Below are 18,715 nucleotides of genomic sequence, written 5' to 3'. Positions count from 1 at the left end.
CCTGCATAGGTGTGAATTGAGTCTAAGTGCCCTCCTGACATTGGAAAGTTGACAGGAGGAAGCAATTTTAGGGAATTAAGAATTGGGTTAAAATTTTTGAAAATGACTTTTGAAATATTTATTAAGATCTTAAAGCTTATATTAGATTTTAGTAACCACTTTAGCTCTGGAAGGTTTTCCCCCTTAATGACCAGGCCATTTTTTTCAATTCGGCACTGCCTTACTTAAACATAAAATTGTGCAGTCGTGCGACGCTGTACCCAAATAAGGTTTATGTCCTTTTTTCCCCCCACAAATAGAGCTTTCTTTTGGTGGTATTTGATTACTTCTGCGGTTTTTAGATTTTGCACTATAAACAAAAAAAGAGCGACGATTTAAAAAAAAAAAAAATGCCATGTTTTTTACTTTCTGCTATAAAACATTCCCAATAAAAAAAATTTAAAAAATCTAATTTTTATCAGATTTTATCAGTTTAATCAGTTCAATTTTTATTCTGCTACATATTTTTGTTGCAGAAAAATCCCAAAAAGCGTATTTTAATTGGTTTGTGCAAAAAGTTATAGCGTTTACAAACTATGGGATAGATTTTTGGATTTTTTAATTTTTTTTTTATTAGTAATGGTGGCGATCATCGATTTTTAGCGGGACTGCGACATTGCGGTGGACAGATCAGACCCCTAACTGACATTTTTTACACTTTTTGGGGACCATTGACACTAATACAGTAATCAGTGCTAAATAATATGCACTGTTACTGTATAAATGACTCTGGCAGGGAAGGGGTTAACACTGGGGGTGATCAAAGGGGTTAATGTATGCCTAACAATGCTTACTCGCTGTGTGAGAGCTTAGCTGAAACTCCTGATCTCTCCCTGCCTGTGTGACGAAGACCTGCCTGCTTTTTTTACATAAGCAGACAGGTCTTCTGTCAGTTTCTCTGACGATCGCGGGAGGCTGGCGGCAATCACCGCCGCTCCTCCCGCAGCCTGCCTCCTGCTGTGTCTAAACACAGCGGGAGCGCGGCTCCGGTGGCGCTTGTGCGCTGCCAAGACTGTGTGCACGAAACCATGTAAATCTACGTGATTTTGCGAAGCCGAGCCGCCCTGCCGCAGTATATTTGCGTGGGGCGGTCGGCAAGCGGTTAAGTTTACATAAAATGTAATTGATGCACACCAACGATTCTAAATTTAGTCTGGGCATGTGGGCTTGAACTCAAAAAGTTATTTTTTTTTTTTTTTATATTATAAGAAACATCTACAAAAGTTAATTGTAAGGGAAGCAGCAGAGGATACCAACTAAGTGCAGTACATAAGAAAATACTTTATAAAAAAACACAAGAGGCAATATACAAGATGCATAAAGATAAGAGCATATAATCCACCCAGTACGGTTTGTTGTTGGGCCTTTGTGTGTCTTCAGGAGCCAGGAAGCAGATGCCATTGTCCGGAACTGTATAGGACACCAAAAACGAAACTGGAGATCAGTGGTGTATTTTGATTTTGTGCTGCCCTAGGCAAGACTAAAATTGGGCGCCCCCCCTCCTCCTATGTAAATTTGTCCCACCCCTTCCTGTTTAACGGATGTGACTCCCTCAATAATTAAAGGACTCCAAGTCCCAGCAAGGACCCCTGAGATCTCACGAGGGGGGATGGGGGTTATAGGGGATGGGAGAGAGAGAGGGGAATGGTAAGGGAGGGTGAGTGGGAGATGAGAGAGAAAGAGGGTGGGAGAAAGAGAGGGAGAGATCATGGTGGGAGAGAGAGAGGGGGGATGAGAGAGAGACAGAGGGGAGTGAGAGACAGGGGGGAATGGAGAGAGAGAGGGGGGGTAGGAGAGAGCGCGAGAGAGGGTGTGGATGGAAGAGAGAGAGGGGGGGTGGGGGAGAGAGAGGGGGGTGGGGGAGAGAGAAGGGGGGTGGGAGAGAGAGGAAGAAGTGAGTGGGAGAGAGAGAAAGAAGGGAGTGGGATAGAGAGGGAGAGGGGGTGGGGGGAGCTCTGGGCGCCGAGGAGGAGGAAGTTAAATCCTCCTCCACTTTGAATTATGGGCAGGGCCAGGGAGTCACGGCCGTGACGCCACTGGTTGCTAGACGCCAGGCAGCTCTAGCAACCAGTGGCCAATAGAGTCTCAGATGGAGGTGGAAGCTGCTATTTTGCTGCCCCCCTGCAAAGTGCCGCCCTAGGCCTGGGCCTTGTTGGCCTAGGCCAAAATACAGCACTGCTGGAGATCCTGGAGCCACCCTGGAGTGCGTAGACTGTGCAGGACCTTGATGTCACAACTGGAGGGTTGCAGTTGTGGTTACATGTTTTGGAGCGTAACTGCTACTTTTTTAAACCTGAGGACATTCTCATGGGTGCACATGTATATATACCAGAGATGGGGGGAGGAGCCATACTGGATAATTGGCTGAGATCACACTAATATGGCTGCTTAAGGTCTTTACCATATGGACTACAATAAAATGGCAGCTAAACAACTATACCACACAAATTAAGTGCATTAAAATGGCCACCTGGCTCTGTGATATAATTATATTAAAAACCATTAAGAAACTGTCTGTAAAAATTATATATATATATATATACATACATACACAGTATATATATATACAGGATAGATAGATAGATAGATAGATAGATAGATAGATAGATAGATAGATAGATAGATAGATAGATAGATAGATAGATAGATAGATAGATAGATAGATAGATAGATAGATAGATAGATAGATAGATAGATAGATAGATAGATAGATAGATAGATAGATAGATAGATAGATAGATAGATAGATAGATAGATAGATAGATAGATAGATAGATAGATAGATAGATAGATAGATAGATAGATAGATAGATAGATAGATAGATAGATAGAATTATTATATAGCAAACAAGCTAAAAGTAAGAAAGAAGGGGAAAAAGAAAGAGCGTGATGAGTGTTTGCCAATCCATGGTCAATAAAAAAACAAAAAAGAAAATAACAAAAATGAATGAAAAAAAACAAACAATAAAACAAAATAAGTAAAATAAACTACAAAGTATAACAGCCAATTGGGAATGGAATAATATGTAGTGTCATCTTATTAATATAAATTGGAGTAATTAAACACTTATGCACGCACATACAGTACTTATGGGACAATAATGGCAGAGAATGAAGAATAACATGAGTGTTCATTTCATAATATATAGTATGTCTAATACACAGGCTTACTGACGCATGTGTGTGCGTGCCAAAAACTCACACACATGTATGCATGAATGATGCTTGTGAAAGGAAAAATAATCATGAATCTGTATATTTTTCCTTATAGTGTGGGACTATGGTGGAGGAAAATGAGGTGGCATGTTATAAATATAAATTGTAGAAATACAATTGGTCGAAAACACTTATGTATGCACATATACGCATATGTTGCACACACATACTAATGCATCTCTGTAAGCGACAATACACCACAAATGTATTTTAACCACTTGCTTACTGGTCACGTATACCCCCCTTCCTGACCAGTCCAATTTTCAGCCTTCAGTGCTCTCATATTTTGAATGACAATTGCGCGGTCATGCAACACTGTATCCATATGAAATATTTTGCATTTTTTTACACAAATATAACTTTCTTTTGGTGGTATTTAATCACCACTGGGTTTTTATTTTTTGCTAAACAAACAAAAAAAGACAAAATGTTTTTCAAATTTTGTTATAAAATTTTTGCAAACAGGTAATTCTTCTCCTTCCCTGATAGGCAGTAATTACCTGCACTGATGGGCACGAATGAGGCGGGACTGATGGGCACTGATGAGGCGGCACTGATCAGGAAGAACTGATAAGGTTGCACCGATGGCCCCTGATAGGAGGCACAGAGAGATGGCACTGATAGGAGGCACTGGTGGGCACTGATCAGGAGGCACCCATGATGAGGCACTAACTGGCAGCACTGATGGGCACTGATAGATGGTACTGGTGGGCACTGATTAGCAGCACTGGAAGGCACTGATTAGCAGCACTGGTGGGCACTAAGGGGACTGATTTCCCTGTAACAGAAGCTGGGTAATGGCATGAAGAATCATTGGCTGACAGGTGATCACGTGGTAAAAGGTCCGCTGTGATTAGCCATTTACCCTTCTCTGTGATCAGCCGAGTCCCAAAGACTATGCGATCACAGAGCGCATCACCCGTCTTTCGGCTGTAGCGCAGGCTCCAAAGGCCAAAATGCAAGCAGTGTCAATACATATATTTGACCTAGTATCAGCCTTTTGCAGTCCATGTATAGCAGAGCTGGGGTGTGAGAGGAGGAAGCAGCACAAGGAGCCAATGTGTCCATGTGTTGGCAAAAAGCATGCAGTTAGAAAGGCAAACAGAGTGACAGAGAGGAACTCATCATTGTGCTTCTTTTCCTATCTTTTTCTATTCTTCTTTCACTATCCAGTCACGGGTTCAGGAGAATTTAGAAAAACCTGGGCTCAGGGGAAGTTGGTTAAATGATGCTGGCCATCAAACTGATGTGTGAGAAAAAAAAAGTCCTGCAGGGGACATCTCTGGATTGAAATAAATATTGCAGCAAAAGTTGGTTGTAATAGGCTATTCATTTTCATCTTGATTTTTTTTTGGCTGGAGTTATGCTTTAAACTCATTGTTAGTCACTCATCACAAATCAGTACAATGCTGGATTGAACACAGACAAAACACTTTTTTAAATGTAATTGTTTTATTATTTGGTTGCCTATTATTTGTTTTTATTTGAGGTGCCTATATAGCATTGACATTTTACAGAGCGCTTTACATACATATATATATATACTGTATGTATATATATATATATACATACAGTATATATATATATATATATATATATTGTACACTGACATCAGTCCCTGCCCTCAAGGAGCATACAATCTAAGGTCCCTAACTCATGTTCATACACATACAGTACTAGGGCCAATTTGGACAGAAGCTGATTAACCTATCAGCATGTCTTGTCCCCAGCACAAGGGATGAGGGGAAATCTTCTGGAGGGGACACCTGTTCTGATGAAATCTGTCAGAGGAGAATTCCACTCACTTTGTATAAATATCATCTCACTTTCTACTAAGTTTACAGTACAGTAAGTGAATGGGGATTTGCCAAATGGGACAGAGACAGCAAAAAAAAAAAATGACAGGGGCTCTAATCTAGTCTATCCAAAATTAAAAAAAAAAGTTTTGCCTATGTATGCACTTTAGGGGAGATTCAAATCCAATAAAAGCAAAGGAAAATGAAAGTCACATATTTATCTACATATAACGACTGATCTATAGACCTTGATCATTCAACCAAGTACCCATGTATACAACCCATAAATACATCAGCTACAGCATGCTAATATAAAAATAATAACATGTAGCGGTAGACTTTTTTATTCTCTTCATCCAGTATGATCAAAAAGGTGGGGATGTTCAAGGTCAAATATGTTGACGGGACCTGTAAGAAAAGAGACCAGAAACAAGTTACCAGAATTGTACAAAAACAGAGAAAATAGTGAACGGTACAGAGTCATACCAGCCACCATATTCAAAAACCTATCCACATAATAGGACAAACCATTAACCTCAAAAATGTGTAATTTGTGTTCATTTTGACTTTTTGGTTATGCAGGTTAATGGTTTGGCTTATTGTGTAGATCAGTGTTTTGAATACAGTAAACCCCCCTCCATTGCGGGGGTTACGTTCCGGACCCAGCCGCAAAAAGTGAAAATCCGCGAAATAGAAAAACCCTATTAAAATGCATTGTAGGCATGTTTTTTTTACTGTCACTGTACGTGTAAAAGCATTTTAAGGTCTTTAAACACACTTTTAAAACAATAGAAACTCATTTAAACACATAAAAGATACTGAGAGACATAGCAAGAGCTATGGAAAACACAAAAATATTTCATTTTTAATGATTTATATAGTAAAATAACATTAAAAAAAAAAAAGCAATATACCAGGACCGCAAAAACTGAACCGCGGGGTTTACTGTATAGTGAATCATGTGAGTCCATACTGTTGGTTATTTTCTCTGGTTTTGTTCTCGTGTTATATACCACAAGGACACCGACCCTATAGATATTTGGACTTTAGAGCAGCTTCTATTGGTATCAGCTATTTATTGTTATGTACTAATGCTATTCATATATTCTCAGTGATGTAGCTACGCTTTGAGGGGCCCCTGTAAACTATGGATGGGTTTTTCGCATTCTGCCACCACCATTATAGGTCCACCTTGCTGCTCCTTGGCACCATTTACTATGAAAGCAGAGCATGCCAGTTTGTGACATGAAGGTACTCCAAAGCAGAGCTATGCAGGAAGTGGCTAAAACCTATGCAGGAACACCTTCCCATGTGTCCCTATTTTGCTTGGTCATGTGACATCACAAATCTGATCACATGACCAAGAACAGAGGATCAGTGGGAAGTGTCCCTGCAGTGGTGCCAAGTCATCGGCAATTCTGCTGTGGCAGACAAATCGGCAACTGTCTGCTTTATTGTGTTACCAAGGCACATCGGAGGAAGTAGGTGGCCTATCTTGGAGGTCTCATCTGTTACTGGCGTGCCTCTTATTCCTATTACCCAGCATGATCCTTACAAGCAATGCCTTACTTTGAGTATTGCTTTCAACCAACAGGAAACGTCAGTACATATAGAAGCTAAAGCCCAACTACAAGCCAAAAAAAGAAAGTTTTCCCATGCAGTGACTTGGGTAGCGCAAGCCTTGGCCATTCAAGGACAGACAGGCTGTGCTCCCAGCACTTACAGAAAACTGACCACACTAAAATGGATGTGTTCTCATGCCTAGTGAGGTCATGGTTGAAAAAGGAAAGCAGAGGGACTGGCAGGATCACCAGATATTTCACACAAAGAAAGCAATACAAAGAGAACAAGATACTAGACGATAACACAGACACATATCAGGAATACAAAATGTTGGAGTAAAAAAAGACGAAAGGTTTATGTGTTTACCATTAACTACACTTAGGCATCTCTGACCACAACTTGTAGAACAACACTTGTGGAAAGTCTTGCAGTCATAATCTGATGAGCAAGTCTTGTTTTCAACTCCAGAAGGACAGGCAGCATTTGCAGGACACGCACCGTTCCTTTCTGAAACACATAAAAAACACAACAAAATTTTTAACATTCTGCCAGACATTGCTCATCACAAAAAGATGAAAAGAGCATGAAAACCAGTGCATATTGTTCATTTTTCATAGTTTCTGTGTAAACAAGTGTCAGAAAATTCAACGTGTACTAATAGGTTTATTTAAGCAATCAGAATCCATCTTGAGCTGGTCTAATATCAATGATTAGTTACTATGGGCTAATGCAGTTTTTCATTATCCTGGCTGTACACTAGTAGAATTCAGTTTGAAATGTTTTGTTTCAAGAACGTTTGTTTGATTTTGTAATTGTTAGTGGGGTCAAATCAACCTTTGTTTTTGACCACAGTCATTGTAAAATTCAAAGGAGCAGGATGGAAAACGTTCCTGGAATGAACAAATTTCTAACAGTGCATATGGTTTTCATCCAAAAAATACATTCCTTCCAAAATCAAATGTTAAAAGCAAACAAAATGTTGAAGTTGTTTCAAAAAACATTTATCCAGTCATCGAATGCACAAAGAATTTTCATACAAATGTTTGTTTGAAAATCTAGTAGTGTTTTTTCAGCTTTAGTGCTTTCCTCATGGCAATGTTATTGAATAAGACCATCCATTTGCAAATGTTGGCACTAGAAAACTTAAAACTTACCCTGGATCTACACTAGTAGATTTTCAAATGAACACTTGTACGAACATTCATACAAACATTTGTACAAACATTCTTTGTACAATTAATGACTGGATAAATGTAATTTAAAAGTACATTTTGTTCACTTATAACATTTGATTTTGGAACGAATAGACTTTACCGAAGCTTTACCTGAGCTTCTGAAGACTCCCAGTGGGAGGGACGAAACGCGTCAAGCAAGGAAAGAGATGGAGACGCCAAACCGACAGCTGATACGAATGCTGTCTCGGCGATCCTTTGGTTTACATGCTCAAACTTTTTTTTACTGCTGTAAGTGCATGAATGCTTTTATTTTTCAATAAAGCAAACAGTATTATGCTATGATTATCTCTCTCTTTATTGGACCATATACCATCATTATGCTGAGAGCCTTGTTTACTCACAGAGAAGGAAGGAGCTAGATCCATCCATATACCACGATGTTTTGAATTATATTGCTGGTGAGTGAGGACTCAGGAGGTGTCACCTGAATCCTATACGAGAAGACATCACTAGCCCTGGCACCTTACTATTATTGTTGGACGTTTATTTGTTTGATTGCACCTTTCACCTTATGTATTATTGATTGCACTGACACTTTATATATTACTAGCATGTGTCATTGACTTATGGAAGCAGCGCTAAGTTTAATAACTTTTTTGTCAGACTTTACCGAAATATATACTATACTATATTAAAAATGTGTTCATTCGGGAAAAAATTTCCATCCTGCTCCTTCAAATTCTCTCATCACTGTGGTCAAAAACAAATGGAGCCATAAGACAACACTAACAATTGGAAAGGAAAATTGAACAAACGTTCCTAAAAAGAAAACTTTCAAAAAAAATACTACTGGTATATATGAATATGTTATGCTGTGCCCTAAAATCTCAATCTGCCATATAAGGTCCTTAAAGTTGTTCAAACAACACAAATGTGAAAATCATGCAAAAATCTAAAACATAAGTAATAAATAAGTCCATCACTGGTATTTAGAAACTCCTCGGTGACCCCGTTTGGGTTCCACCATCAGTGATGGACTTTGATTTACAGTAGGAGAGCACACACCTGCACTTTCACTGACACTAAAGTAGGGTACACACTATAAGAAAAATTCTGTACAAAGCAGGATCGTTCGATTTTCGCATAGTGTGTACACAGCTTTCGACATCTGATTCAGACTTTCCAAATTAAAGTTTCCGAAAACTCCAAAATGTTTCTTGAACATGAACAGAACAAATGATTTTCGTTTAATGTGTACTGTTTTCGTACGGCTTTCGTACGAGAAAAATCAGATACGAAAGACCGCATGATTAGAAACAAAAAAAAGCCTTTGCCCAATGAGAATTTTCATACATTATTTGCAGCCTCGGTTTTGACTGGCTGTGAAACATTGAGGAAAATCGGACGATCGTTTGCCTGGTTTTCTTATAGTGTGTACCTAACCTTACAATCAGGACCCAATCAACCTGGTTCCAGATCATGTGATCACCATGACAGCCAATCACATTTTATGACCAAATGTTTTTTTATGATCCAACCTGCATGTTTCAGCTGTCACTGTAACTCACGCAGAGAGTGATATAGTGACGCTGAAGCCAGAAAGCTGTCTCAGTGCAACATAGTATGTAAAAAAAATAATTAAAAACTTAAAAAAAAAAGAATTTAGAGGTGCTGTGTGAAAGCCTATAAAAAAAAAAAACATTAGCAGGATATTTATTAGGATATGGTGCCACATAAAAGCCTAATATGACGTTAAACACAGTGTATAAATTATTTTTTACGAAAATTAGCTGTAGAGGTATTTTCAAGTTAACCAGTGCCTACCAACACATCTACATTTTGTTTTGGATGAAGATTTTAGTGATCTCTCTGGACATTAAAGCATAAAATATATCTAAACTCAAAAACAAAGATCTTATATGTTGCAGCTTACCAGACCTTAGAAGTGGTGGTTGCATTACTTTGAACAAAGAACAATTTGCACACTGCCTGGCTCACACGTGATTGTTGTATGAGTGAATACATGCAAGTAGGCGCAATTAGCTGTGGAAGCAAGCAACCTGCCATTGCTTTATATTTGGCTACCTCTCACAGCTAATTGTGGGAACCCCTGCTGGGGTTCTTACAGTTAATTGCCGAACACGTACATTCGAAAAGTGAAATATTGCTAATTGATTGTTCCTCTCAATGAAAAAAAAAATCTTCCACAATGTTAATAAATCACATACAATAGAAAGGGATGGGGGGAAGTACCACGCTTACCTAACCTAGTGCCTATATAAAAGGGTGCTACATATTGTATATCTCCCAGAAAACCTATATGACAATTGTCAACTTCCAATTTACTGTTGAGTAAGAGAACCAAGATTTATTATTTTTGTTATTATACTATTTCTATTTTTTATTTTGAGTGTGGTATATCTCTTATACTGTTTTCCTCTCCCTTTGTTTAATTTTGTATTATCAGGGAGTGAAGCAACCTAGCGGTTTGTAGTGGAGAGTGGACAGCAATTTCCCAAACTCCACTGTAAATGAGCACCGATTTACTCAATAACTTTTCTACAGTAGTTCTATTAGAGTCTTACCTGGAACAGGTTTCCGACATTCTGTTCGGCAGATGAAAGGGCAGCATTTTTTACCATCCATGCAGGAAGATTCATCGCAGTAAACCCTTTCTGGTTCTACACAATTGTAAAGAGTCTCTTGTTGGCAGAATCCTTTGCCTAGGAATCGAATATAATAATAGAACAGTTAAAAGAACAAAATATAAAGGTTTTATCTAGGGCAGGCATATCAAACTTAGATTAAAAAGAGGACTAGGAGTTGATTTATTAAAGGCAAATAGACTGTTCACTTTTTTTTTAGTAAATTATTTTTATTAATTTTGCAAAAAACTTAAGTACAGAAGAAAAGGGGAAAAGAAAAAGAAAAAAACAAAAACACAGAACTAGGAAGTACAACAATGCAACCCCCCAACCTCGGTGCAGTGTCCATGTGTAGCAATGTTCATAAAAAGAAAAAAGTGTGAAGGAGGATTCTCAGGAACCATGTAGCTTGGCGGTGTCTTTCTCGACTGCTCACTTTTTAAGGGAAGTATCACTTTGCGGGAGAATTTTCCCCCAGTGCTTGCTGAATAAGGTGAAACTCCTCAATTCCATAATAAAATCACGTGCAAGCAAAAATGCAGTCTTTTTTACACTTACCTTTCTAAGATTTGGGTATTTTTTGCAAATGTAATTTTTCACCTCGCAATGTGCAACTTCCTGGCAAAGTGAACAGCCTATTTGCCTTAAGTAAGTAAATTCCTAAATTGATGGGCCCAGGAAAATTGTCCAAAGCAATGACAGGCTGATAGTGATCTGCCAGTGTTCAGAAGCAATCACAGCCAGGCCATAGATGATGTGATTTTCTTTCCTGCAACCATGGGTTGATGGGGTAATCCCTCCCATGGAGCTATCGTGGGGGGAAGAGGGAAGCTGTCTTTGCTAGGAGAACACAGTGATCATTGATAGAAATCTAACATGCTAGTTGTACCCAAGTTGATCGATTGATTGACTTGGTTACACTTAGCCTGCCCATACATTGATCGAATCTCGGCTGGTCCCTGCTGAAACCTAGAGATTTGTACCGTCTGTGGCCGGCCTATTTACCTGCGGTTAGGGACAGATGATTATCCCTGAACCCTTAAAGCGATACTAAAGTCTTGGTTTTTTTTTTGTTTAAAAATAACAAACATGTTATATTTACCTGCTCTGTGGTTTTGCACAGACCAGCCCAGACCATCCTCTTCTCGGGCCCCTCTCCGGAGCTCCTGGCCTCTTCCTCCTGGCAAGTGCCTCAACAGCAAGCAGCTTGCTATAAGGGCACCTGAGCCGCTGCTCTGTGTGTTCATTAAGAAATGGAGCAGTGCTTGGCCCCGCCCCTATCTCTCCTCATTGGCTCACTGACTTTTAAGACAGCAGTGGGGGGCCAATGGCTGTGTCTCAGCCAATCAGGAGGGAGATTCCTGGACAGCTGAATCTCTTGTGCAACATCGCTGGATTGAGATGGGGCTCAGGTAAGTATTAGGGGGGCTGAGGGGGGCTGCTGCACACAGGTTTTTTTTTTATCTTAATGCATAGAATGCATTAAGATTAAAAACCTTCTGCCTTTAAAACTACTTTAATGTCAGCTACTGGCAGCTACTGTATAGTGTGTGTTGCGTGCCATTTAGAATGAATTGTGAATTGACATGTGCTTTATAATCAAATGTACATTTCAAAGCACGTTACTGCAATGCAATTTACTGAGTGGCCCTACAGGTGACAATAAAACAAAATTTATCATACCGTGGTTTAACTTACTTGTTGCAATCGCTGGCTTGCCAAGGTCACTTAGAGTAGGAACACAAGTCTTTCCACAAAATTTAAAGCAGCACTTGTAACTTCCAGGGCACTCACTGTCAGATGTGCAGTTGTCATTACATTTTGTGGCAGAAGTAAGAGAAGAATCAAATGTAGGGCATTGGCCTTGCTTGTCTGTGAAGGCATTAGGATACATTTTAACATACAGCAATTTTTAAAAGAAAATACAAATGGGTTTTGAATTTTTATTTTTTTTAACATTTACAAGTTTATAAAATTAAAAGTATTAAATACAAGTATATTATTTAAAAAAATATAGAATCATTTATATATTTTTCATCATTTGTATGATGTCTTTTTACAAATAAGCATTTTTAACGCAAGCTGCTTGCTTTCATCACACTTTTTGCAGAAAATGCTAGGCTTCTAATGAGAAAGGCCAGCACCTACTTTATAAGCTTCTCCTATCTGATAAATGAGGCCAGATGTGGAAACATATAAAATTACATAAGTTACTAGATTTAGAATTGGGCAGAGCTTTAATTAGTAGTCATACTGTGATATATTTAGATGATGATGACACGCTTTATGTGATTCGGCATTGTAATCACAGCTAAAACAAACTATGGTATGTTATTATTATTTGTACAGAAAATTGAAAACCACAGGAAAAAATGTAAGGCTGCAAGCTGTTTATTTTGGAGATGGCATTGGACCACCAGCAATAAAAAACTACAGTGAAAGAAAAGCTGTCTGCGTCGTTTCTTGAGCTACAGAGAGTTTAAGACCTTCCTCTTTTAGCCCTCCCTACTCAGTTATTAAGCTGGATTTACATAAAACAATGTAAAGGTAATCCCACAATGTAAAACAGTTACATTTAAGCAGGGCTTTTCTTCAGCCAGAATGTGGACAAGGTGAGCTGTGGATGGAGGGGAGGAGAAGGTGAGCTGTGGATTGAGGAGATGAAAAGGTGAGCTGTGGATGGAGGGAAGGAGAAAGTGAGCTGTGGATGGAGGGAAGGAGAAGATAAGCTGTGGATGGAGGGGAGGAGAAGGTGAGCTGTGGATGGAGGGGAGGAGAAGGTGAGCTGTGGATGGAGGGAAGGAGAAAGTGAGCTGTGGATGGAGGGAAGGAGAAAGTGAGCTGTGGATGGAGGGAAGGAGAAAGTGAGCTGTGGATGGAGGGGAGGAGAAGGGAGAAGGTGAGCTGTGGATGGAGGGAAGGAGAAAGTGAGCTGTGGATGAAGTGGAGGAGAAGTTGAGCTGTGGATGGAGTGGAGGAGAAGGTGAACTGTGGATGGAGTGGAGGAGAAGGTGAACTGTGGATGGGAAAGAAGAAGTGAGCTGTGGATGGGGGGAGAGAATGTAAGCTGAAGATGGGCTGGGCTGGGGGGGGGGGGGGGGAGATGGTGAGCTTCCTGTCTTAGGGTAACAACGTTAGTCCTCCATAGATACACTGAGTAAATGTTGTTGCACTAGGACAGGAAATGTGATATTGGATGTTCACCAGATGAAGACAAATTCTGTTTTTTATTCCTGTCTGTGACCCCCTTTCGGTAGATTTTCTCTCACTTCACACCAAGACATTGGGGGTACAATTGTCACTAGGACAGGAAAGACTGCTATAAAAACATCAGAACTTAGGAAGTGTGTCACTGGAGGTTCCATAGGCAAAACAAATTGTTGGGTTTTTATCCCAGTCCATGACCCCATTGAGTAGATTTTCTATTACTTCACACCAAGACATTGGGGGTGTGGTTGGCACTAGGACAGGAAAGACAGCAATAAAAATGTTCAGAATTTCTAACGCTTCTTTACTCAACAAAAAATGTGTTTTTATTGGTCTATATATTGTAGATATTTTCCATTACTTCCTGTTACGTCAGGAAGTTAGTGAAGTTATTGAATGTTCCCCACTAGGGATGCAGATTGCAATGAAAACCTGACAGAAGCTCTTACCTTCTCATGCTCTTGACAAATAAAATATATGTAAAGGTATCTTTTACTGAGAATAGTGCTGACTAAATTGCCCCATTGTTGGCATATTACTCAATATGGCAGAAATACTGTTAAAAATATAATAAAAATAACTCAAAAGTAATTCTGAATCTAAATTTCAACCACACACAAAACAAAACAAATACGTTTCATGTCATCCCCATCCTATTCTTCCCTGTTTTCTGGGACCCTGGTGTCGAGATCGCACTCCCAACCCACTGCGGCTATGACAGGCACAACTATCAGGATTTTAGCCAAGCATTTTTATGTAGTATTTGTAGTATTCCTGGGTAACATTGTCTTACCTTGGGCAGGAGGCTTGCATATCAAGTGTAAGTTGTCTGAGCAACACTTCAGGTTATCTGGGCATTTATAGTCATCTCTGTTGCAGATGTTGTGGATTTTATCCGGATTACTTACTTTGATATAATAGCGTTCAGGGGGACAGTTTCCTGGCTTCTGAGAAACTAAAACGAGACACATTGCAGAGTGATCTTATTTGACTTATGCAAACAAAATGAGTTACTGACAACTTGTGTTGTGTAAATTGTGATGTCTCATAAGAATTGCTGTAGTTAATATATATGTCGTACCTCCTGCACTGTCGTTTTATTAGAGACTCTCAGTTTGCCTATCTAGCAGAGTGACAGCTTATCTTGAAAAGGCAACCACCACCTCCAATCCCACCCACTAATTCTCATTTCCCTGTGCTCCCCCCAACTTTGTTCAAACCCTGTGTAAGCTCTGTGTTAGTTGGTATGGGAGCTTACACAGGGTACGTAACGTCTTCCTCGTAACGTCTTCCTCCCTTCAGTGTTCAGGGGCTAGCAAGGGATCACTGAGGTCCCAACACTGTATCCTGGGAGGAAAGTCACATGCGAAGAAGCGCTGGATATCTCCCAAGGGGTGCAACAAAACAGTGGGTAAGCTTGGCAAAGGCAAGTATCAGTGATTAGGGGATTGTTCTTGCCACTTGCCTATTTAGAACCTCCTTAAAGGGGGTGTACATTGTCCATAAATGTATTCAGCAGAAATGCGGTAACAACTGGAACAGATAAATGGGCTTTTTCAATCTCTTAAAGTGGTTCAAATTCACAAGTTTTTTTTTTAACCTTAATACATTAGAGGAGGGAGCTGTGGACCGGTGTCTATGGACACACACAGCCCGGCCCAGGAATGCACCCGCATGTCTGCCCTCATAGCATTCTATAAAAACTAATAAACATGAAGAATATTCAGGAAATCAAACAATTAACAAAATAGGAATTTTCCAGATTTGTTTACAATGAGTAACAAGTATGTTAAGAGCTTAAATCCAATCTATACACTGCCTGACACTTACAGATACACTTGTGTGCAGGTTATGATAGGAATCTGAACACCAAAACAGCTGAGATCAGTTCATGCAAAAGTGGAGCATGTGGATTGAGTCAGTCAATGACTTATATTTTGAATAGTCCACCAAAATGAGAGCACCCTTCCTTAAAGTATAACTAAAGGCAAAACCTTTTCTTTTTTAGTTTTGGATAGAGTGGAGAGAGATCTCTATTTGTCCTGTTTATATTCACCATTATCATTGAAAGTGAAAGTAAAAGAAATCCTCAAATTCTGTGTTGTTCCCAGAAAAGTAATAGAAGGGAAATTTTCCAATGGGGACACTAGTTATGGTGACCTGGGGGTCCCCATGAATTCTCTTAATTTCCAGGGATTTCCTCTAGCTTCCTGTTTGGCTATGGGATAGAAAGTGAAGGGAAATCTCTGCAATGGCAAAAAAAAAAAAAAAAAAAAATCTGATAGGTATTATAACCCTCCCTTAGTCCAACCAAAATGAAAAAATAAAAGTTTTGCCTACAGTGCATACGGAAAGTATTCACCTTCACTTTTTCCACATTTTGCTATTGTACAGCCTTATTTCAACATGGATTCAATTCATTATTTTCCTCAAAATTCTACAAACAATACCCCATAATGACAACATGAAAGAAGTTTGTTTGAAATCTGTGCACATTTATTCAAAAAAAAAAAGAAAAAAATCACATGTACATAAGTATTCCCAGCCTTTGTCCAATACTTTGTTGAAGCACCTTTGGCACCAATTACAGTCTCAAGTTATTTTGAGTATGATGCTATAACATTGGCACACCTATTTGTTGGGAAGTTTTTCCCATCCTTCCTGACAGGACCTCTAAAGCTCCATCAGGTTGGATGGGGAGCGTCAGTGCACAGCCATTTTCAGATCTCTCCAGAGATGTTCAGTCGGGTTCAAGTCTGGGCTATGGCTGGGCCACTCAAGGACATTCACAGAATTGTCCTTATAGCCACTCCTTTGTTATCTTGGCTGTGTGCTTAGGTTCGGTGTCCTGTTGGAAGATGAACCTTCGCCCCAGTATGAGGTCCAGAGCGTTCTGGAGCAAGTTTTTTTTTTATCAAGGATGTCTCTGTACATTGCTGCATTCATCTTTCTCTCGATCCTGACTAGTCTCCCAGTTCCTGTCGCTGAAAAACATCCCCACAGCATGATGCTGCCACCACCATGCTTCACTGTAGGGATGGCATTGGCCAGGTGATGGGTGGTGCCTGGTTTCCTCCAGACATGACACTTGCCATTCAGGCCAAAGAGCTCAATCTTTGTTTCATCACACCAGAGAATTTTGTTTTTCATGGTCTGAGAGTCCTCCAGATGCCTTTTGGCAAACTCCAGGCAGGCTGTCATGCCTTTTATTGAGGAGTGGCTTCCGTCTGGCCACTGTACCATACAGGCCTGATTGGTGGAGTGCTGCAGAGATAGTTTTTCTTGGGGAAAGTTCTCCTCTCTCCACAGAGAAGCACTGGAGCTCTGTCAGAGTGACCTTTGGGTTCTTGGTCACCTCCCTGACTAAGGACCTTCTCCCCTGATCACTCAGATTGGCCAGGCGGCCCACTCTAGGAAGAGTCCTGGTGATTCCAAACTTCTACCTTCTACCATGGATGATGGAGGCCACTGTGCTCATTGAGCCCTTCAATGCTGCAGATATTTTTCTGTACCCTTCTCCAGATCTGTACCTCGATACAATCCTGTCTCAGACGTCTACAGACAATTCACAGGTGGACTCCAATCAGGTTGTAGAAACATCTCAAGGATGATCAGTGGAAGCAGGATGCACCTGAGCTCAATTTTGATTCTCATGGCAAAGGCTGTGAATACTCATGTACATGTGATTTTTTTCATTTTTTATTTTTAATACATTTGCAAAGATTTAAAACAAACTTCTTTCACGTTGTCATTATGGGGTATTGTTTGCAGAATCTTGAGGAAAATAATGAATTTATCCATTTTGGAATAAGGCTGTAACATAAAAATGTGGAAAAAGTGAAGCGCTGTGAATACTTTCTGGATGCACTGTATAGTTCTACTTTAATTCCTTTTTCTGCTCCTGTCCACCTTGGAGTTTTGAGGGTTCCTATCCACTTTTATGTGTTCTAGCTACACCTGGTAAATTCTTCATAAAATAATATAAATGTTAAAGATCTAAATATAAGGATGTACTGCCTCCAAATCATCACATCAGGTGTACCGAACCAAGAACTCAGAAGCAGTTCACCAATAGACTACCCAAGACATATAACAAACCAACAACTAAACTATCAACCAATAACTAAAATATCATATATAGACAGACTAATCTTTTAAAGAATTAACGTTTTGGGCAAATGGTCTCTCATAGATGTTCAGAAATGGCAGAATTATATACACGACCCAAATATGGCACTTCATAATTCTGTAAGAACTCCCACAGATACTCTTCTAAATGTCCTCTAGATTTTAGTTCATATATGATAAAAATGCATTTAAAAGAGTGGGAAGTGGGAACACACAAGAATATGCCTGTTTTAACAAGAAGAGTAAAACTCCAAGGTGTGCAGGAACAGAATTGGAAACTATGGTAGGGAGGCCACTGTGGCTGCACTAGAGTCCCAAAGAAAAATAACAAACCAGCTGATAATTTAACCCAATAGGCTTTCACCTATAATTAAAAATTAAAAAAAAAAAAATCTTTTAATGGGCTGACCGTTAAATTGAAATTGAAGCTGTAATGTTTGCTTTCTGTAACTTACCAAATGTAGGCTTCTTAATTAAAAAGCTGGTGACCACTGTGCAGAGTGGAAGCAGGAGACCCAAGAGTAAGAAGATCTGTGTTGTCCTCATCATGATGGCAATTTGTTCTGCATCAAGCTTTCTGCTCTATATATGTACACAGGCAATCCGTTTTACAGGGGGTGGTGACATGTTGGGGTGTGAACATCAATTGGGATCTAATTTGGTTTCTTGTCTAGTTAGTGTTTCGATTGAAGCCTTGCCTAGAGCTGACATTTAATCTGAGAAGTGACTCATGCATTTGGTATTTAGGATCACTTGAGATTTAACCTGAACTGTAAAAGATTAAGGCTCCATGTACACGGGACGTTGTTAAAAGTCCCTTTGAATGCTGGAATTTTTAGGACGTTTGAAACGTCCGTTCAGTCACGTTTGTACCCGCGTTTAGCGGGCTTTTAGCGGCGTTTGCGGGCGTTTGCGTTTAGAAGCGTTCCTAGAGGTCAAAAAAATT

General features: G+C 39.7%; 1 protein-coding gene across 1 annotated transcript; it reads right to left on the bottom strand.

Moving 5' to 3' along the window:
- Positions 1-5,403: 5,403 nt before the first annotated feature.
- Positions 5,404-18,344, bottom strand: LOC309567358 (WAP four-disulfide core domain protein 8-like; the record flags this gene model as incomplete). The annotated part of the gene is made up of 6 exons (XM_082272773.1): positions 18,225-18,344; positions 14,435-14,596; positions 12,133-12,306; positions 10,375-10,512; positions 6,981-7,121; positions 5,404-5,459 (listed from the first exon to the last, which is right to left on the bottom strand). Exons 1-6 carry the CDS (start codon positions 18,316-18,318, stop codon positions 5,404-5,406), a joined length of 765 nt encoding a protein of 254 aa, XP_082128899.1. The 5' UTR covers positions 18,319-18,344.
- Positions 18,345-18,715: the final 371 nt, after the last annotated feature.

Source organism: Pelophylax lessonae (genome assembly GCF_965119305.1).
Source record: "Pelophylax lessonae genome assembly, chromosome: 11".
Taxonomy (NCBI): Eukaryota; Metazoa; Chordata; class Amphibia; order Anura; family Ranidae; genus Pelophylax; species Pelophylax lessonae.
Note: the sequence above shows the minus strand (reverse complement) of the source record. Positions and strands in the feature narration are given on the sequence as shown.